The 22,704-nt window shown below is 33.3% G+C and overlaps 2 protein-coding genes across 3 annotated transcripts; one reads left to right on the forward strand and one right to left on the reverse strand.

The window, feature by feature from the left end:
- Positions 1 to 1,115: 1,115 nt before the first annotated feature.
- LOC128175347 (3'-5' RNA helicase YTHDC2-like) lies at positions 1,116 to 16,465 on the reverse strand. Of its 2 annotated transcripts, none has more exons than XM_052840894.1 (33): positions 16,338 to 16,465; positions 14,396 to 14,562; positions 14,212 to 14,302; positions 13,897 to 14,084; positions 13,491 to 13,693; positions 13,096 to 13,262; positions 12,647 to 12,749; positions 11,998 to 12,154; positions 11,779 to 11,833; positions 11,581 to 11,633; positions 11,265 to 11,395; positions 10,835 to 10,970; positions 10,508 to 10,700; positions 9,457 to 9,638; positions 9,107 to 9,194; positions 8,868 to 8,955; positions 8,685 to 8,765; positions 8,487 to 8,569; positions 8,295 to 8,400; positions 8,073 to 8,192; positions 7,667 to 7,832; positions 7,208 to 7,314; positions 7,007 to 7,101; positions 6,628 to 6,807; positions 5,665 to 5,897; positions 5,208 to 5,323; positions 4,993 to 5,088; positions 4,528 to 4,624; positions 4,177 to 4,296; positions 3,357 to 3,607; positions 3,100 to 3,251; positions 2,853 to 2,937; positions 1,116 to 2,690 (listed from the first exon to the last, which is right to left on the reverse strand). In XM_052840894.1, the coding sequence occupies exons 2-33, from the start codon at positions 14,556 to 14,558 to the stop codon at positions 2,124 to 2,126; spliced, it is 4,653 nt and encodes a 1,550-aa protein (XP_052696854.1). In that variant the 5' UTR covers positions 14,559 to 14,562; positions 16,338 to 16,465; the 3' UTR covers positions 1,116 to 2,123. The 2 variants fall into 2 exon arrangements, with proteins under 2 accessions (XP_052696854.1, XP_052696853.1); XM_052840893.1 differs by lacking the exon at positions 16,338 to 16,465 and adding an exon at positions 16,142 to 16,258.
- LOC128175350 (protein pygopus-like) lies at positions 16,375 to 22,074 on the forward strand. Its single transcript, XM_052840899.1, has 2 exons — positions 16,375 to 16,461; positions 18,241 to 22,074. The coding sequence occupies exon 2, from the start codon at positions 18,277 to 18,279 to the stop codon at positions 19,105 to 19,107; it is 831 nt and encodes a 276-aa protein (XP_052696859.1). The 5' UTR covers positions 16,375 to 16,461; positions 18,241 to 18,276; the 3' UTR covers positions 19,108 to 22,074.
- The last annotated feature ends 630 nt before the right edge of the window (positions 22,075 to 22,704 follow it).

Here is a 22,704-nt window from a genome sequence, read left to right on the forward strand (position 1 = left end):
ATGACATTGAGATTAATAAAACACAATCACAACTTCTACCTACACATTATCTGCTTTCTTATTTCATTTGCTTTTTTACAACAAAAGAGAAAGAACATCTTTAACAAAGCTTCAAAGTGTTTAATTAACATGTATGGTTTACAATGAAAGGAAAAATGAGCAAGCTGTCATACCCTATACTTCCCCAACCCTTGGCAATGCTACCATGTATGCATTCAATACACAAAATAATTTGATAAAGGGAATACATGTATAAATCACAAAAAATGATCAGCTCAAAATTTCATGCAACTGTGCATATAATTCTATTCCTTTGTTTTTAACAACAAAATAATGCAAAATTGAAAAGGGTCAAAATTTCCTAGAAAAATGATGGAATCGAAATTTACTGGTATGTATACATTAACACTAATCCTAAATACCTACAAAATTTTATGAAATTCTGTGCAGTGGTTTAGGAGTTGCACTTACAAAAAAAACCACCAGGACTGAGGGATTGACTGTTAAACTGGCTGCCTGGTGGTTGGGTAAAAAACATCATACCCCTGGCAACTTTGTTGTGTGGGATAACATTATATGATTGTTTATTTAAATATTGTTAACTATCCCATCCTCTTCATTTTAAAAGTTATTGATCAGTGCTAAAATAGCGCTCTATACCATAATTACAAAGCATTATAGAACACCCACACACTGTACTAGATACATGTATGGTACATTTGGGCAAAGGATTGGCAGCACTGGTCTAGAGAGGGCACAGGCAGTGTGTTGAAAACCATTAATTTTTAAATTACATGAACATAATATACATGTATGTATGCATCTTTTATGATATGGGGGCATATACGTGTATAAATATGCAATAGGCATGATTTAAGATTTGTGTCGATATCTTCTAGTTTGTTTAAAATTCTGGTTTTCATGTCCATTACTATTAACTCTTATTTGTATTTCACCCAAGTACATGAATCCATTAATACAGTTTTACGTGTTTACCTATTTGAATTCCTTACCGTAAAAATAAATCCCTACATAAAAATAACAATGTAAAATTTCTCCTCTCTTTATAAAGAAAATATGCCCTTTTCTATTACAATTGCTAACAAAAAAAAATATTTTGCAATTTCATACATTGATGAAATAAGCTGTTACATGTATATATATACTTTAAATAAATTATGAACTTCTATATCTGAAGTTTTTCCAAATACTCAAGTATTTCATTATTTTTACTGACATCTAAAAATAAAAATAAAAATTAAAATCTAAACCATCGCAATCCTCTGTTTAAGTATACGTCTCATTGTAAAGATCTTGTTAAATTGTCACTGTAAAGATCCTGTTAAATTGTCACTGTAAAGATCTTGTTAAATTGTCACTGTAAAGATCCTGTTAAATTGTCACAGATATCGATCATATTATAGGAGTGTGAAATATCTAAATTTAGTTAAATTCACATTTCATTCAAATCCTTTTTTTAATCATTCAAATCAATCAATTAAGAGAATAATATTGTTTTGTTTTGTGTTATAAATATCTTGCAGAAATTCAGAGGACAGAGAGTTTTGTCTCGATCATGAAATTGTAATGGAACTTTGAACAACATCATCAAGCAACAAGTCATCTAGCAATAAGTTATTAATAGAATTTATAAATATCAAAAGATGACATATTAATATTCATCAACAACCTTTGAATCAGCGGAAGGCAGTTTGCCCCATGACATCAAAAACACGACATATCATAATCTCTCAAGTTCACAATCAGTAATAATTAATTTTCCTCTAAACAGCTTCTCTGCAAAGCTGCTCAAGAAAAAACCTATCTACACGTGTTTTTTCTTTTTAATATTCTACAATGTAATATATGTACAAACTTCCTTTTAAAAATGAATTGTGCTGTATCATTCAGTGTTCATGGTGACCATTGGTTAATGTAGTTACAGATATCTGGTTGTGTAGGTGATATACATGTACTGAACGATATCCCTGTCAATAATCTCTGAATTAACCTAGTCAGGCAAACAAGGCAGTAAACACATTGATATCTAGTCATGTTAGTGATATTCTGATCCTTGATACTGGTTGAGTAAGTAATATTCAGACACTTGATATCTGGCTGTGTTAGTGATATCCTGAACCATATCCTGGATGATAACCTCTAAAGTGACCTCCAGGTCTCTGCCCTCTCTGTAGGATCATCACAGAGGACAGAGGATGTCTGGGGGGAGAGTGCACCCCCATGTACATAGGGTTATAGTTCGGTCCCATGGGTGGGGGATATCCCATGTTGTACATTCTTGAGTTATAATGTCCCCCTCCCCCTCCTCCACCCCCATGATAACCCTGCTGATGATGGTGATAGTACTGATGACCCTGTGAAGATGAAGGATATGGATACGACCCTGGCCTTTGACCTTCGTAACCCTGCTGCTGTCGACCTTGATAATGTCCTGGATATCTCCCCCTGCTGTTCGAGTTTTTATCCCCTTCCTCGTGTTTGGACCGTTCCTCGTCTGAGAGCAGCAAGTCCTTGTCTTCCTCCGAGTGTGAGGACTTGGAAGCTTTATCACTACAGGTGTCCTCCTCCAACTCACTCTCTTTCAATTCGTCAGATGAAGCTTCATAAAGCTTGGGCTCAAATGTCTGTAGCACCTGAATAAGCCTCTCTCCACAAGAATATTCCAGTTCCTAATAAAAGAAATATAGATAAAAACACTTAATCATGCTTCTTCCAAAACATTGAATATGAAAAACTAGAAAGCTGTTTTATCTAACCCTTTTATTTTCATTAATGTAAATGCATCAAATCTAGACTATTATCACTTTTAATAAATTCATCAAAAACCACACCTGTCCATCTTTGCTGTATTGCACTTTCTTATTCTCATTCCAACTGTTACAAATGTGTTGTGTTGCTCTAAATGGCACTGGAGTCCTGCACATGAATCAGACAAAAATACATATGTACATCACATACCAAACTGATATTCTGAAACTGATATTACATAAATAATGAATTTCACCATCATATATCATTATTTCACCAAATCATTGGATGCTATTCATGTATGTACATGCACAGATAAAAGTACATTACTTTTTCATCCATTCTATTTTGAAAGTTCCTCCCAAGCCATCTCCAGACATATCAGGACATTTGTCCTGGCTGCTCTGGGCTGTCACTTTGGCATAACCCTGAAACTGTGCACTGTCAATCATGGAGAAGATGAGGTACACCTCCTTTCCATCCTGAAAGCAATATCTTAAAATTAATTTACATTCCAAAGGTACAGATGTAGGACAACAAATAAAAAACCAGTGAATGAACATCAAAAGCAAACAATGACAATAAACCTGTATAGCTTTGTTGAATTTAGTTTCACTTTTTGGAGTTGTGGCAAAGACAGACTTTGATAGAGCTACATCCAGTGCTTTCTGGTTGTTTGGCTTGACAACGAAGTACTTGACGGGAGACGTGCCCTGGCTTCCTGGGGTGGAGCTAACAGCCTGGGGGCTGGAGCAGGGGGTGGTGGGGAGGCTTCCCTTAGGACTGCTGCCTGTGGAGGAACTTCCTGACCGATTGTCACCCGGTGCTCTTGGAGTTCCTTTAAAATATGATATCATTATTTTATCAAGTTGGAACCAATCGTCCAATTTGGATATAATATCCCAAAAGGGATATCAAATTTAAAGTGCAAATAATAAAAAAAATTTTGATTCCGTAATTTTTTTTATAAATCTGCATTAATGTATACCAAATGCAACAAATTTTGGTTAGCAAGTTTCCCTATAAACCTAAAGATTGTTCCCCAAGAAGTTTTGGGTAAACCGAGGGATCACTCATCATAATAGTATGGTTACAGAAAAATTTGTTACATTTCATCTATTCTTATTACCATATTTTTAGCAAAATAAAAAAATTGATACAGTATTTTTTTTTTCTCTTCAAATCTATCCCACATGGGATATTATATCCCAAACACGTTATTATATCCCATTAAGGCGACTGGTCCAAACCTGTTTTTGTAACTTAACTAAACTCTTTTTAATGTTCTTTCCTATAAGGGTAAATATGCAAGATACTTTGGGCATGCAAATTAGTTAACAAAAAACCCAAAATCACATTTTTCTATCTTAATCAATAGCTATGTGTTGAGCTAGATAATATACACACTGGGTAAGACATTGCTGTGTTTCTTGGGTGGGGTGACAGGAGTTCTCCTGCCTCTGCTGCTGCTGTGGTCCTCATTATCATAACTACTGTAGCCCCCTCCACCAGCCGACATATACTCAGCTACAAAACACAAGGGAAGACTTAGAGAACAAATTTAAACTAAATTTAAATGCCACATAATAATACATGTACAGATATCCATTAATGAAATTAAATCTTTTTGTTAAAAATTACATTTACCTAGGGCACATATTCTTCTTAAGTTTTGCAGCTATTTGTTTAATGGACTAAAACATGTTTCTTTTCTAAAAATATTGTTTCAAGCCCAATTGTCTTTTTGTTTAAGCTTACTCATAGGCCTTGGTCTTTGGCCAATACCAGCCGGCTGCTGAAAGCCTAGAGATTGTTCTTCATTACTCAGGACACTGATCACTGCCTTGATGACAGCCTGTAAAGTTAATAAACAGAGATAACTGCATTGTAGGCTTCAAGGCTTAGTGAGTATTAACTCATACTCAGATTTTTCTCAGAATTTTGCCCATATTCCTTGATGACTTTTTAAATAAGTATAAATTTTGGAACATGGAGTATGAGTTTGGGTACAGATTACACACTCAAACATTTAATAATCTTCAGGCCAGATTTGTTCAGAACACCTGAACAGTCTTTGTGCAACATAGAAGGACAGACCGTCTCTTCCAACCACTCAGAAAAAATTAACATGTAACTTAAAGGAAATTTTGTCACCAGTCAAAGTTTGAATTTCAATCTTTTTAAAAGTGCCTTTAATGCACAAGCCTAATAGGGGTTACATACTTCATCCACTTGTGACCAGGGTTTAGAGGGAGCCTTCATTCTGCGGAGAAAAAGACAGTTCCATTTATGTCGTAACTGAAGCACCAAGCTGGCAGTCTACAAAATGAATAATAGTTTTAAAAAACAGTGACACATGCTTATGAAGCAAAGTGTAATGACCGTCTATGGACAACAGTAGATGATGCATGTATTTTGTACATCTACTTAGTACCCACCTCGTTATCCAGTTTGAAGGACAGCCAGTCATCAAACTGTAGAGTGGTTTTGGTGGAGTCCTCCTTCTCCTCTCCCTCACTGTCACTGCTGTCCTCCAGTCCTCCATGTAGCATGGCTGTACAATATGAAGTCATGTATATACCTGGTAGATCCTTTTGACAATTCTTTTTACACTTTGTTAAACACAAACGAATCTGACAAGATTCCTTTGAGTTTTTAAAATCAAAATTTATTGCATGTTAAAGTGTGATTGGTAAGAACATTAGACAATTTCCTTTACTAAACTTACGAACTCAGAAATAAAATTCAAACAGATGGAAGAAAAGCATTGCAGGGTAAGCACAATATTTTAATTGTGGTTATTTCTACATTAGTTTACTTTTAAAAATTTGCCTTTTACATGTACATGTTAGTTTACATGTAAATACAAATAAAACTCCATGAATCAATTATTACCATGTTGCTTAGCTCCATCTCGAACACTCTCTGGTGGTAGCTTGATGGGTCCAGTGAAGAGAGCCACTGTGATTGGGGAGATGGCTGTACAACAGCGAATATAGGCACTCCTCTCGTAGCGGCTCATCTCCTCATACAAGATCCACTCTGTGGGAATACTCTGTGCAGGCTTCTTTGGAGAGGCAGAGTTCCTCAACACAGAACTGGTGTGGAACTTGATACCTGAAGACTTCCTGAAATTATGAAACATAGATAGACCTACTGGTATACACAACAGTGTGTACATGTATATACATACAACTGCTTCTAAATGACATTTTCTATCTATGCACAAGCCTGTGTCTGTACTCTGTACATGGTGTGTGAAAAAGTGTAATGCATAAATCCTTCATTCTCTTTACTCACATATTACTTTTACTTAAATCATTTATGCATTTTACAGATATATGTTATATTTCACATAGATGGTTCACATACCCATTAAGACTCATGTATAGTATGCAGCTTTGTTCAGTCTAAATTTATTCTACGTTGTGCATGCTTGTTTCATGCAGAGGAACAAATTTTTATCTTCTCTCTACAGAGCATGTTACTGGATACCCTGTGTTATTGTCATCTATAGGGATTAAATCCACTTAATAAAGAACTTATTTTATGGATGTACATTGCCAAATCCAACTTTTTAATTGTGCAACATGTTCAAAATTATAAAATTTTAGCATAAAAATATTCCTGATAATGATGATTTAAAACATTATATAACATTTATTTCTACTTCTTGTGTTCCTCATTCTTTCTTAGGCATTGCTTTAACCGAGCACATAATCATCATATACAGAAAAAACATTTTTTCCGGATTGTTTTCAAAAAATTTTGGCTTGCATATCATACACAAAGGTATATTATATTACACAAGTTCTACAGTAAAAACTAAATCTATACCAATCAAATGAATACACATACTGTGAAAACATTTTGTAGTTCTTATTTTTTTCAATCTTTGCCAGGTTGGGATAGATGCCTGCACAGAGAGCTGCTTTGACAGCTGCCCAGTTTTCAGAGTTAGTGTTCAGGTCTCGAATGTCTCCACCCCCTCTTGCTCGAACAAATCCTGATGCCCTCAACTGGCCAAGGAGTTGTGTTCTGAAGTGAAGATTATCCAGTAAACTTATGAATTTTTGTTCAATATTTTTTTAAAAACATAAAATATTTACATGCACATGTATATCCTACATATATCTTTTACTTTCAGTGATTAAATAAACTAGAAGTATTGTAGGTAGAGTTGTGATTATTATGCCAAAATGACAAGAAATACTTGTTTGATATTTGGTTGAAATACCTCATTCCAACTATCATCTCCATGGAAGCAGAAGACAGAAAATTCTTTTCGCAGTAACTTCTCTCACAATTGTCAGTGCGAGCTCTTTGCCACCCCTTTTACAAAAGCACGAAATTCAGACTTATAAGGACCTTTGACCTTCTACAGGATAACAACAAGTTTAAACAATCATAAAACACAGTATATTATTATTAATCAGACCTGGAATGCTCTGAGCAGGGTCATGTGATCACTGAATGTGTTGGAGCTGTACATACGTCTAGCCTGGTCGGCAGCTCGCTTCAAATGAGGAGTAGAGGGCAGCATAACTGAAAGGAGAAATCAACACACATCAAAATGCAACACTTAAACAATTACACTGTAGTGAAGTTGTATATAAACATTGACTTACAAGTAACTATGTGTATGCTGAGTTATGAAAGCAAAATAAAAATCTAAAGGATAATTTGGAAATCCTTTTGATCAATTCTAAGACCATCAATTATTTATCTTTGTAAAATTCACAATTAGGAGATGAAAATTTGTGGGCAATGTTCATTACAAATGTAAATATCATCTGTTGCTGTAATATTATATATCTTACTTTTATTATGAGCATTTGATTTTGAAGATCAACAACAAAATCAACTAAAATCGGTAAAGAATATTAATAAAACTTACAGGGATCTTTGTATGCTAGAGCACACACAATGGTCAGCACCGGGTCCAGACATTTGAGTACGATGGAGTACAGCACAACCTTTCCCAGCCGCGGCTCCAGGGGTAAGTCCGCTAGGTGATAGCCTATCTCTGTCAGGTCCTCAAAGTGGTCCAGAGCATCTATTTGCTGCAAATGTTCACATCAAACATCAATATAAAACACTCTAATTCAGAAGAAAAACATGGTAAAAGGGCAATTTTTTATTAAAATTTAGATTCATAAGTTTTTGATTCCTTCATAAAATTGTGATGTGCATGTATATATTGTAAAACACAAAATTAGATAACCTAGAAACGGAGCATAAATCACAAATTAAACCCCATTGTTCTTAGTGGGGCCTCTACTGTGGGCTATAGCAACGGTTACCTTCAGCAGTAGAACAGCATTTCTTGTCACCATGTATGGAGGGGGCTCAGGGGCCTTAGCCAAGAACTCTGCTATTGGACAGTGAATCGGAGCTATCAGCTTGGTATGGAGGCATATTTCCTGGAATACATCGGTTTTCATTAACGCCATTTTAATAGGACAAAGCCTAAATTATTAATATTGTCCAAGAAAGAGAGATATCACATATAATTTATACCTTACCTGAAGAGGATACCTTAGAATTTCTGGAGTGGCATAGTCCTGCATCATACTATGTCGGATTCTGCTGAATAGATGGTAACATATGCCTGGCCTACATCTCCCAGCCCTGTCAACAAGTATTGCTTATTTAAAAAGATGATATTCATGAATGTGCATATTTAATTCCCTATGGATTCTGGTGTATGCTCTTACCTCCCCTTTCTCTGCAGTGCACTGGCTTTTGAGATCCATGTACTCTTCAGCATTGACAGTGAGAGTAAGGCATCAAAGGCTTTCTGTAAACGTCCAAGTCAATCAATCAATCAATCATTAAGTGCATCAAGGTAGTTTTGCAGATTGCACAAATACAGTATGTTGGTATCAAAATTTGATGAATTATAATTCAAATACCTCTTTCACTTTCCCTGAATCAATAACATATACAACATCATTGATAGTAATGCTAGTCTCTGCAATATTAGTTGCCAGAATCTGAAACAAAGAATTAAAGGGCATTCATATATTGTATAGTGCCAAACAACAATGCAAGAGAATACTGATATTTGGTTTATCATTGAGCGTGCCTGTACCTACAATTTTTCTGACTCCTTGGGGTACAGATTTAAACACTCTTTTCTGGTCATTTGATTGCATGGATGAGTGTAAGGTGTACAACACATACCTGCCAAATGGAAAACAGAATTTCAAAGTGGTAAAAAAAAACACCTTGTAGGCTCAGAAAACCAATGTGTGAGTCTACAATTACTGATTAGCTCATTTTATCTACAGCACTGTAAAATATGTTCATGAAATTGACAGTCAGATTCATTTACCTGAATTTATCCATACTCTTGCTATCACCAATTGCTTCTCTTAAAGTCACAATGTCATCATAGCCAGGGAGAAAGATCAATACAGCACCTACAGAAAAATTTTGTGCATCATGTACAAGATTTCATTTTAATGTAACATTCATTTTGTTCAATCAAATATGTTGGTTAGATGTACAACACAAGTTACAATTTTTCAACCATAAACAGTGTACATGTACATGTAAAATCAACTGATATATCAGAAACATTTAATCCATGTTATCTTTGTAAATTGTGAAGTCATGATTCTTATTTGTATATGTCAAATGAGTACTTCAATTACAGTGCTTTAGTTTTCATGATTAACATACCCTCTTTACTGGTAGATAAGATTTTGATCACAAGAGAGAGAATGAGCTCAATATCCACTTTGTCATCATCAAAGCTGTGTTGATATAAATTCAGCAGTTCTTTCTCTTCCTCTGAGAGCTCCCTTGCTGCTACTGTATCAAGAGCTTTAATATCATCAGAGGGTCCCATTTCATACTCAATCCTACAAAGGAAATTGTAATGTGTAATATATATTCTTCGGCCATAATATACTGTATACAGGGTAATTTTTGCCCTTCTACACTTGCAAACAGTTTCACTGTCTTGAATTTGCCCAGACAAATGTGTTGAAAAAGAGATAATATGACACATTGGAATTTGCCCAGTTTAAAATTTGCCCCCTTACAACAAGGGTGAAAGGGGCAAAAATAGAAAGGGGGCAAATATATGGGAGCATACAGTAATAGTTTTTTCTTCTTCAGAATACTCAATCCAAAATAGAAATTAAATACTATGAAAATATTATACTTCTTCTAGATTTTAAATGATTAAATGTAATGTAGAACTATTCAAATGACAAATACCCTGGGATCCTTTATATCATGAAAGCAACATTTTAATGACCTTAGCCTTGATCAATGACCTCAGATCAGGATCATGACACACCCTCACATCATGTCTAACATTTATGCCTTGTATGAACCTTGACATTTCTTTTCATAAAAGTAAATGACCAGACATCAAAATGGGACAAACAGATATACTGTACATATGAAAAGACATTAGGGAAATTCTACCATGGACAAACAGATGAATGTGATTCCATTACACATAAACTCCCATCAAAACTTATGCATTAGTCTCTGTGTGTATTCGGTGCACGTTTATACAATTTTCATAAAAATCCATTCACTAGTCTCCGAAAACATGTTTGGACCAAAAAAAAAAAAATATCATGACTTCTGACCGCTGGACATGGTGATTCAATGTACCACCATTTCCCCTAAACTTGAATTTGCAGTGGGTTATAATAAATTTATTGGTTAAAATGGAAGAGTAGACTGTATATATTCTGAATCCTCTGCCACTCACATGTAAGCTTGCAGCATTTCAATGACTTCTTCATGGTTAAACCTCTTGGCGAAATCCAGCGCTGTCCAGTCATTTGAAGACTGGAGTTTGACATTTGCTCCAAAGGTCAGGAGATGCTCCACGATAGCAGTAAAACCCCGGGCAGCAGCTATCATCAGGGGGGACAGGCTGGTCTCAGAGTGCTGGTAGTCCACTATATGAAAAGCACCAGATAATCAACTTCACAGTATTCTTAATATACTTAGTATCTTATGCAAATGAATGTCTTTTGAATTAAGGATTGATATGGAATGTTCATGGATGTCTTATTATCATAACCAGTCAGACCTGAGACATTTTCACTCTTGATGAGATGGATGAGCTGAGAGAAGCAGTCCTCATTTCCAGTCAGCCAGATCTCACTCAAAAGTTCATCCATTTCCTTCACAAGCCACGGTTCTAGCTCCTCTTTCTCATCAGCAGTCTGTCATAAAACATGGTACATATACAGGTTTTATGTACTATACACACCATCACAATATCATAATAAGTTTTAAGTAAAATATTCAATCGTCAAGTTTCTGTACACAAAAGTAAACATAAACTTTAGTCTCTCAAATACTGTTCTTTCCAATTAAAAGGTCATGATTTAACCAAAACTCAAATAAATCAATGCTATATGAATCTTTTGATTATTTCATTATTCAACCCTTAAATCTCTCAAAAATATTTTTGTTGATCAATTCTTTTTTTAATAACACATTGGACCAAGTATTACTTGTGGAGTTTTCCCTTCTTCTAACAATTCTTTAGCCATCTTCTCCTCTATCTCCTCCGAGTGAGCTGTGGTCTGAACTTCATCCATCTGAATCTTGCACCACTGACTCAGCTGTTTTTGTTGGTTTGCCACTGTTAAAAAAAATGACAGAAAACATCACACAAAATTATTTGCAAAATGTATGCATTTTTCTGCGGGCATACAAATATTTTGGTTTAGATGAGCTAAAACACAACTCACTGTATGAAGTTACATGTATACACCATTACAAAATCACATAACATGGGAGATCCAATACTTAAACTAATGCACATACCATCTGGTTGGGTTTTCTTCAACTTTTCCATTTTCTTGTTTGTGTAACCAGTCCTGTAATTTACATAGAATAAGACAATGTTAAATTACCGGGTAATCAATTTGTGTTATTCAATTTTTAAACAAAACTTGTATTTTCTTTAATCAGGAGTAACACTGAAGATATTTGGCACTTATACAATGTTGATAAAGAAATTACCATTTTAGCACATCCTCCAAGAAATGCTCTTCCACATCAAAAAGATTTCCTGGGACTAAAAATGTAGAAAAAAAATTCACATCAAGAGGTAAAACAGTTTTTTTTCTTTGGTAGAGTACCACAAGTTTACCTATATAACATATATATACATGTATATCATGCTAAATAAGAGAAAATTTAGAGTGATAGGAAAGTCTTCATAGAAGTATTTGAACTTACACCTCAGTACAGGACAATTATTGAAGTATCTAATAAACAGGTCCACATTCATTGAGGCACTCATTAAAATAAGTTTCATGTGTGGATATTTAGATAGCTCGTCTCTAATGGCTGTGAGAAGGAAATCACTGAATCTGTCTCTCTCATGGACCTCATCCTAAAAGTTAAGATACCAATACATTTAAAGCAATATGAGCTGCAATTTTCATGTTAACATTTTTTAAAAAGAAAATGTTATTTTCTACTAAAATGACAAAAAATATCATGGTTTTTAAATTTCTGTTAGCTCTGTTTTTGTTGGAAAAGCCATTAAGAAACCTTAATTAGAGCAAAATTAAATTATTGTTGTCCTGTACAAAAATTGATCTGCTATATATTCCTTATAAGTGAAATAGTTCTCCTGACAAAAATTAATGATATTCACATATCTTATTTATCATAAAAGTTAAAGTTACAGGCAGACTTATCATACTAGCAGGTTTTTGCAGCGAAATAAAATTCTAAAAAATACAGCTCATATTGTTTTAACAAAGGTGAAAAATTCACCTTAATGGTTTCCTTTTTCCAATTTACGATTAAACATTGTTTAATATATAACACTATTCAAAGCAATCAAAGGTAAGTTGCTTTAATTGTACTAAGCTCTTACCACAATAACATGTGTAACAGTTGACAAAGAGTGGCTTCCATTCATCAGCGTTCTCAGCAAGACCCCATTAGTGCAAAACGTAAGAAGTGTCTTTGGAGATGTCCTGTAAAAATTGATGATTTCATAGTTATTGTTTTTCTTTTTTAAATAACAAAAAACATGGGTTTAAAAATCTAATAAAACAAAAAACAAAGATAATTTTTACCCATTACAGTCTAGGTTCTTTTACAGTCTAGGTACTTTAAAAGACAACTTTTAACCACAGAAAATTCAATATGTGAGGATGAAATACATGCAATTTGAAATCACCCAGAAAAATATTATATATATATATCATTCAGAGACTTGGATTTCAATTACCGGTAAGAAACAACATTACAATCAATTAGATGCAATAAATTCTTAAGTTAAAAAAACATTTTTGATTAGTATACTGCATATGGTCTTACTTGCTCTCCAGACGGATCTGGTAGCCGACGGTTTGTCCTATCTTCTCCCCTCTCTCTGCTGACACTCTTTCAGCGATACTAAGTGCCGCTATTCTTCTGGGCTGTGTACAAAGTATGCGACATCTCTTGTTGTTTGCTGTGCAATCATCTAGTATCATCTGTGGAATCTATAATTAATTTCGTTAAAAAAATGGTTAAGCCTCAAAACTTTGGTTTATTTTTTTTTTAAGTTTGTAACACTTATATAATATACCTGTAATAAAAATAAAAAATTGAAAATTCTCACAAATTTGGTTTTATGGTCAACAATATATATATTTCCTCAAAATATAAATTTCCGATATATATTTTATTACAGGTTTCAATGTTATAGTGTCATACTTTGAATTACATACCTGAGTTGTCTTCCCTGAACCAGTTTCTCCTGTAATAAGAAGGGTTCTGTTGGAGTTGATGCTGCGGATTATCTCCTCTTTGTGTTGAAAAACTGGCAAAGTGCTTCTAAATGAGTCCAACTCTGTGCTAATTCTGGCAGGAGGAATTTGTGCCACTCCATTATTAAGTTTGCCAATAGTTGCTTTGGCAATATCCCTGTTAGCTAAAATTTCAAGGATTCAATTCTTGTTAAATAATATAATAAAATACTAATACCCTGTATATAATTCTTCAAAGTTTTACTTAAATACTTTTGTTCTACCTGAACAATGAGGTTAAATTAATATATCATAACTAAATAACAGACAATAAGTAAAATGCTGTTTTTAAACTTCATATATCATATACTAGATAATGAATTAATACCATCATATGCTGGATTTCTTTCCATTTGTGGCATAAGCTCCTGTCTTTCTTTGGTGGTCAAGGGAAACCTCTGAAGCAAATTACAAATTTGCTGCCTTGAATTCCTTATCATATTCAAGGAAGAAGCTGATGTTTGAGTTTGGTTTGACTCTTTCTTGGTGACCGTTAATAATCTATTGTTGCCTTTTCTGAAAATGATATATATTACACATAACAAAGTCACTAACATTACATAAAAATGCGAATTTATTGACTATTTTTACTTCCTGCAAAATACAAGTAAAATTCACAAAGACAATATTTGTTTCTAATTACCCTTTGCTTTTATGCTTGAGTCCTACTGTGTCACAATATCGATGAACATATGCCCTTTCTGTTGCTGTCAGAGAGGATGGAAATTCCAATTCTAGGAGGTAAAATTGCAGAACATGTATTTCAAATGTTGAATGATATAGACATATGTACAGACAACAAGTATGTGTGCTACTGCTCTATATACCTTTTTGTTCTTCATTTCGTCTAAATCTTTCAATTGCCAAGTGTAATGAAATTCTGACCTCCTCTCCAATACAAACATCCTCCCGCAATTTTGGTCCCCTTTCACTAAGAACACTGCTGTTACTGTGAGGCCTTGAATCATTACTACTTGGGCTCTGCATCATGGCTCTGTAAAGTAAACAAAAGGATCACTAATGATTTGTCTCAATCTGTAGAAAAAAAGTAAAATATTCTATACCAGCACTGTAACAGTTTTCTTTTCGTATTTCCTTATTTCTTGATATTTTTGGATAAAACTTGACATACTTTAAATGGTGAACTCCTTATTTATCAATCTGTTAGATGATATCATTATTTAGAACCCAAAACATCATGTTTTTGCTTACTAGCTAGCATGCCCCTAATTTGCTGAGTTTTTACGATTAATTGTACCAGTTATTGGCTTCATGATAATATCATAGTAAATTCCCTGTACATGTTGATTTTATTCTCTGCTAAATGTAATTTGAATTATGCCACTTGTGGGGTCAGACTAAATTTGTCAGCATTTTGATACATGTATAATAAACAAAACTCATAAAATTATTATCATATGGTAATATTACACAAAACCGTAGACTATTCAAAACATAATTGTGCAATCAGGCATTCAACTGCACTACGAATCTCTTGGAAATAAGTGAATTCCTTTTGTTTATACATGATATATGTATTGATATTATATGTCAAATCAAAGAAGGGATATAATAATGTATCACAAATAGGTAGTATTTTATTTTTTAAAGCTGCTTGGTCCGATTTTTAGTTTTTACAGTATCAAATGATTTTCCACACAAACCAATTATCTAAGAAAGTTATGGACTTTCTCCTATTTACACCAGCAGAATTGGTCTCCTTTCAAAGTTAGAAATATTTAAAGTAAATAAAATAATTTCTTTTTGGGCAAACGAAAAAAACAAACCAAAATGCATCATGGGAAGTTTAGAAAAGGGAACCGTTTGGTTTCGTCCCCCAGATGATAGGGTTTATTCAACCAGCATGTTATGCATCGATTGTAAACAAAGCAAACTTCAGAAATATTAACGAATAAAATTCCCCCCTTTTTTTAATTTACCTGAACATTACGACTTTTATTTATAGCGATGTCAAAGTCGTAATACAACCATACCAGTCTCTACCTCAGGGGTGAATTTTAACATAAGGCGAAATTACGAGATGCCCTTTTTTGTCGCTTGTTTTGATCACAAATTTTGTACTTAATTTTTTTTGAAATGTGTATTATTATACACATACTTAATTACTGAATTAACAGATTAAAAAATCTTGGAATATCCCATGATATAAACCTGAACTGTTTTGCCGATAACTGGTCTTAGCCGATAAATGATACACTACCAGTATATATATGATTTTGGAGAAAAAAATTGTCAAAACCCTGTGGAAGAGGAGAATTAAAGTTTTATCGTTAAATTCATAGTAAAATAAAGTCGTCGGCAAGAATTGGTTAGACACGATGACAAATAAGTATCATATCATTAAGAGGGTTAGGTGATACTGTCAAGTTAACTAAAACCCATACTGGATGTGGAGGCTAATTATGGATGAGGCTGGGGATGCTTAGATAATTGAGGAAATTCGGGAAAATCTGTCAAAAATCGCAGATTATACAGTATCATGAAATTTAAAAGATATATTCAAAATTAACTTCCCATGAATCGTTTTAATCTTGTGTTAAAAGCGATCCTACCTATTGTAGGATCCTTGCGTCCCGTTATTTGCGGGACGATACGGATCCTCAAAGCGAGCCGCCATATTTGTACCAATGAGAACCGAAGGTATTTTCAGTATCACATCCTTTGTTTCGTTTTTTATATAAATCTGAATAAAGGATCAAAGCAGATATCTTTTTATCTTAAATAAAAATAAACAAAACTTCAACATACCTTGATATTTGATCACTAGTCAATCAGGTGCAATTCAAATGGAAAAACAGTATTTCAGCATAAGACCCTTATTGTTCTCAATTTCATAAACTTCCGGTGAAGCTTGTGAGGAAAAAGTTGGCAGGTAACTTGTAAATGTAATGTAATTCAGGCATTAGCGTAAGAACTCTTTATAGATATAATTACTAGTGTTTACAATAGGGAAATGAATTTTATTCACTTGGCTCCAATACTTTAAGTATAATTTGGATCCCATTTAACTTCATGAACATGTTTGTTGTTTATCAACGTTATTTAACGTTATAAGAAATCTACAAATTATCTCATTCTGCTTATGGTACTGCTTGGGTTTCTTTCACACTGAATGATGCTTGTGACGTTCCTCATGAATATGCATGATACCTTTACATGTATATATTGCGTTTTACAAGTAATGACCTGTACATAGATACAAAATATTAAAATTACATTTTCAATGATCTTTTGAAAAATAATATGCATGATACTTATACATGTACATGTATATATTATACAAATATTGACTGGGGTTGAGGGCAACATTGATTATATTAGCCCCCGAGGGACGAAATATTGCCCGACGCGAAGCGAAGGGCAATATTTTCGTCCCAAGGGGGCTAATATAATCAATGTTGCCCGAAAACACAGTCAACATTTGTTTTGTTATATGAAGAAACAAACCAAAATTTAAGAAAGTAATTGAAAACAGATCGCCGTAATTTTCTCAGCTCAACAAAGAATTCACGAATTCAATTTTGTGCAAAGTTCATTTCCAAAATATCCTCAGCATAAAACGGTCACTGGTGATATTCCGCCGACCAGAAGAATTAAAATACAGATGTTCTACCTGATTTTACTTCACAGTAATTCGCAAATCCTTATATCCGTTATGAAAGCAAACCGTCGCATTGCGCGTCCGTTGTTTACTTGCCTTGACTGACTGTCTATTATGACGTCACCTTGTTTTGGAGTCGCGAAGAGTTATTTACGTCATCGTTTACGAATCAACAAATCAGAGGCGATTATTTGAAATAGAGGGAATGTTCTCTAGATATTATTCCTAGCCAGTCAATATCAAAAAAATATTGACCGGTCAATATTTTTCGGACGAGCTAATATTACAGTTATTGACTATTTGTCTATATAGAGTTATATAGTGAGAATATACTACTGAATATAACAATATGTTTTATGACTCATGACCTGTATGGTGTACATACACATGTAGATACAAAATCTTAAAATTACATTTTTTGTTATCTTTTGAAAAAAATTATTTTGATGATAAAACATTGTATTAAACCGTACAACATGTGATTTGTGCTATCAATTAAACACTATCCACCTCACCTGTTCATCTGAGTCTTTTTGCCCAGAGTCTTTTAGCTATCATTAGAATCTCTCTATACCTTGTTCCCTCTATATCCTAGCTGTTTGTTTTATTGTACATTTTATTTGATAAAATCTGTTTTGATTTAAAGTTGTTTCATTTTTTTCACCTTCTTTATTTTCACATATATCATCTTCTGATGCTACATTTTTCTTTGTTACCAGTCTGTTAGAAATGTTTTTGATTGTTCAATAAAACTAAATTTACTTTATTAACTAAATTTCTGACACTGCTTTCAATTTTTGTTTTAAAGATTTATGGTTTAATGGTTATTTATATTTTAATATTGTAACATATTAATAGCCAATTCATTGTGTTGAAAGAATATTTTTATTCAATATTTTTGTTCCAAACAGATTATCCTATCTTCCCTTTGTTGTGTAAATTTAAAAATTACTATACCGGTACATTGGACACGTTTAAATTTATTTTTGAAATCACGAGATAATGATAATCCAGACAAATGTACAAGTAGCTCCTACTTTTGTTTTGTAGGTCTAAAACTTACACAGAATGGTGTGGTAACAACTGATGCAGATGCAAAACCATTCAGGACATCCCATGTCAATGATGGGACCGGGAGGACCAGGAAATGGGCCCCAAATGTCAGGCCCCTCAATGTCCATGGCAGGGGGAGGACCAATGATGGCTGGACCACATATGAGTGGTGTTGGGCCAATGTCAGTCAGTGGACCGTCAATGTCAGGGCCTCCCATGTCCATGATGTCAGGCCCTGGTAATGGACCACCCATGGCTATGATGTCTGGGCCAGGAAATGGCCCAATGCATATGGGCCCTGGAGGTCCTGGCAATGGGCCAATGCATATGATGGGACCAGGAAATGTACCTATGTCAATGGCAGGGCCAGGAGGTGGACCCATGCAAATGCAAATGTCTGGTCCTAATGGACCCATGCAGATGTCAGGACCAAATGGACCAATGCAAATGCAAGGTCACAATGGGCAAATGCCTATGTCTCACTCTGGTCCTGGTGGAAATATGCCAGATCCCAGATCGACTCATCCCATGTCAAGTCCTAGGGGAGGAGGTGGGCCCATGCACATGGGACCTGGGGGTCCACAGTCCATGGGGAAAATTTATCCACCCAATCAATCCATGGTATTCAATCCAGCAAATCCAAATGCCCCTCCCATTTATCCATGTGGAGTGTGCCATAAGGAAGTTCATGAGAATGACCAAGCAATTCTGTGTGAGAGTGGTTGTAATTTTTGGTTTCATCGGATGTGTGCCGGATTAACAGAGCCTGCTTTCATCATGCTTACACAAGAGGTCTATGCTGAATGGGTCTGTGACAAGTGTTTAAACAATAAAAACATTCCTCTTATAAAGATGAAACCCTAGTTATACAGACTTCACTGATTTTGATCATCAACTTGTCATCATATTGTCTATAGATTTGTAAAGTGTGATATATTTCTTTTTGTGAACAAAAATTAAGATTTTTTGAGAAAAAAGAATTTGTAGAGGACTTTTAAAAATCGTTTCTTGATAGAGATCTGAAATGCTATCCATGCTGCCCCAAAATCTTAAAGAGTAACTATACACATACATGTAATTTTGTCTTAGTTTTCCTCTGTTATATGATATCATAGAAACTCATTGATTTATACATGTAAAATATGAATATTATATTTAGATGCATATACAATATTGGCTGTTGATAATAGAATCTCATTTAAATTGTGTCATTCCTTGAATCAGTTTTACAGTTATATAGAAATGTTGAAATACATGATAATTCATAGCTACTCTTTAAAAGTTTGATTTATATATAAAATATAAATTTATTCAACTTGCTGATTGAAGTTTACAATATTGAAGACGTTAGAGATTCATTGTATGAATTTGTTATACAACAACCTTTTACATTTCCTCCAGAAGGTTGCAACAGGTATTTAGATTTAGAGTGGAAATAGAATTGATATCATTTATATTTTAGTAGAAAGCTTAAAAGATATTTTACTTGAAATTGAGAGAGGTTTTTTTTATTTCAAGAGAATTAAGTCTCATTTTTTATTACACTAACTCGAAACTGTACAGTACTTTATAATCATCATCCACTGTTTTGTAAGACACTTTACCATTTTTGAGTTAAAACAAGATATCATATTTTATTTTCGGAAGAATTATATGTTATATTTCACCTGGTTTAGAGTTTATTACAGACAATTTTTATGTGTAATGAATGACTTACTTTTATAAATGAAGATTAGCATAATAGATTATTTTGTATTTAGTTTTAGAAACATTATTTTAGAATTGAAAATAAATTTTACATATTGGGTTGTATATCTGCACATGTTTAATGTTTAATATCACCTTTACTTGTGCAGCTCAATTGTTGCAGCTTCAAGTATACATTTATCAAACAATCACATAATGATATCATATCACAAAAGTTACTGTATTTACAATTCAATTTTTGAATGTTCTTTGTAGTATTAAGGCGCAAACTATGGAAAACCAGTTTGAAAACTTTAAAAATGTTATTATTCAATATTGATTTGTTGTCAATATGGTATTCATATGTACCAAATATTAACACATGAACCATATGATCATAAAATTTATGTGCCATAAATCAGGAATAATATGATTTGAATATGCTAGAGCAGAGTTGTAAAATAGAGAAATTTCATAATTCAATTTTATTGAGTCTATATTGTGAAAAAAGTTGTTTTTTTTTTTAAGTGATGATATATGTATGTTTTTTAAGAAAGAAAAAAAAAGAAATCATTTTAAGGTCAAGATCTAGTAAATGAAAGGTGCCTGCAGGTTCATAAAATTTAAGATATAAATTCTTTCGATGATGCTTCATAACAATAGCTTTGTTTGGCAGGGTGTACCGGGGCTATAATTTTTGGTAAACACAATGAAAAATCATGTTTTAAACTGTCATTTTAAATGAAATATGAAGGAATAGAGGAAGAAATTCTGGAGTTTTGTCCATTTTGGACAAATGAAATATATCTAGAATGCCTACAGTCTCTCTATGAATGGAATTAAACAAGCTCTTGGCCTCCTCTTTAAAATGATGTCAAATTGAATATACGCACCGGGATTACTTTTCCCATGATTTAACACAGAATGTCAAGAAATTGTTTGATTTTCTACATAATTCCTTTAAAGCCGTAAAGTACGGGGAAAAGATTCTTCAAATCAATTATGACGTCATAATGGTTCTAGCACCAAAAAGACACTCTTGAATCATTTACTAGATCTTGACCTTAATAATTAGGAGCATTTGCAAAAGACACTCAAAATTTAACAAGTTTGAATTATTTATTTTTTGGCTAAAGGACATCCCTTTGTAATTTGAATCATAAAAAAGTGTTACATGTATTTACTTAGTAGGTACATTTTTATGTTGTATCAATTTAATTGAAAAGTTTTCGCTTTTTCACTTTGCATGGGTTAGTGTATATTCCACCAAGTTAATAAAATACAAGTTAATGTATCAATTAAAATCAATCTTTATTTTACTATAATGAAGGATATCAGTAGTTTGTATTTTTGTACCACCATTTTAGAAGGCAACATGTTTAAAATTATTCTGAAAGTATTAGAAATACAGGTTTTTCACTTTTTTAGATGCAGTAATTTTTAAGAATCTATCATGAATGTTCTTCATAAATCAAGAATTGATTCATTCCTTTTATATAGAAAAGCCATATTCACATATTTTATTTAGCATTATAATATTGTTTCAAAAACATGCCTGCTAGTGTTATAATTTTTTTAATTTTTTGTTTTTTTACCAAAACACTTTGATTCATATAGATGTACATGTATTTCAAAACATGGTTGTGCCAAAGCCAAAAGCAACTTAAACGTACCTTGATTTTTAATCGGTATACATTGTATTATCATTATCCATTTATAATTGCATCATGGCAAACCATGACCAATTTTGTGACCCTCTTACATATGTAGGAGAGAGATATGTACATGTAGGTTTAGTCAATTTTATATTTGAGTAATAGACTTTTAATGTGTTGTCATTATAATCAGAAAATCAATCCATGCTGAATTTTCAACACAATGATTTAAATTAACACTAAAATAAAAACTTACTGGAGAGGCCCAATCATATAGGTATTGTTAAAAATCTTGAACTAAGTTGATAATATTATTGTAAAGCTCACTTTGTCTTGGAATATCTGAAAGAAAATTCCTCACTTTTGTATTTTTTACATACTTTTTGTGCATATGATGAACAATTCGTTTTACACTTTAAATGATATAACTGGTTTATATTTCAAATGGTTGAAACACAAATATACTTGTAATAAAAAGTTATTGATAATATGTATTGTGTTATAATTGTTTCATTGATGAACTGTATGCACAAAGATTTGCATTTCAATTACAGCTAAACAAAAATGGAAAGTCCCTCTTCCCCCTTTTTAACGTCAAGTTAACTGTTTGTGTTTGCAAGGGAGGAAGTCTTAATACCAAGAAGTTGGAGTATTGAGGGATGAAATAAGTGACAATTTTGTTTTATATTTGGTTCTAAAATTTGGAATGTTCAGATTCATTCCAACTACTTCTAAATAATTTAAACTGGCTTTGCTGGCTCTTTTCAATTGAAGTTTTGGCGTTGATGTCAACACATATACTATCCCATTATGTTTAGCTCTGACTTGTCGGAATTCTGAAGGCATGTAAGCTGTGTCCAATATCTGAATAAAATCAAGTTTCAACCTTACATGAAAACTTATTTTCTAGAACTACCGGTACACCAAACTTGGACGAAGTATCTTTTGTTGAAAGAATAAAGTTCTTTTTTTTTTCCCAAAGTGAGGTAAAAGTGGTGGGTTCATCTAAGATGTTATAAAGAAAGACTGGACTAGTTAGAAAAGAAATTAGATGAATAGTTTGTTCAAGCTGTGCCCCCATAAGTAAAAATGTTGCCCAAAGAAAGAAACTAGATTAGTT

This window comes from Crassostrea angulata, chromosome 3 (assembly GCF_025612915.1).
Source record: "Crassostrea angulata isolate pt1a10 chromosome 3, ASM2561291v2, whole genome shotgun sequence".
Lineage (NCBI taxonomy): Eukaryota > Metazoa > Mollusca > Bivalvia > Ostreida > Ostreidae > Magallana > Magallana angulata.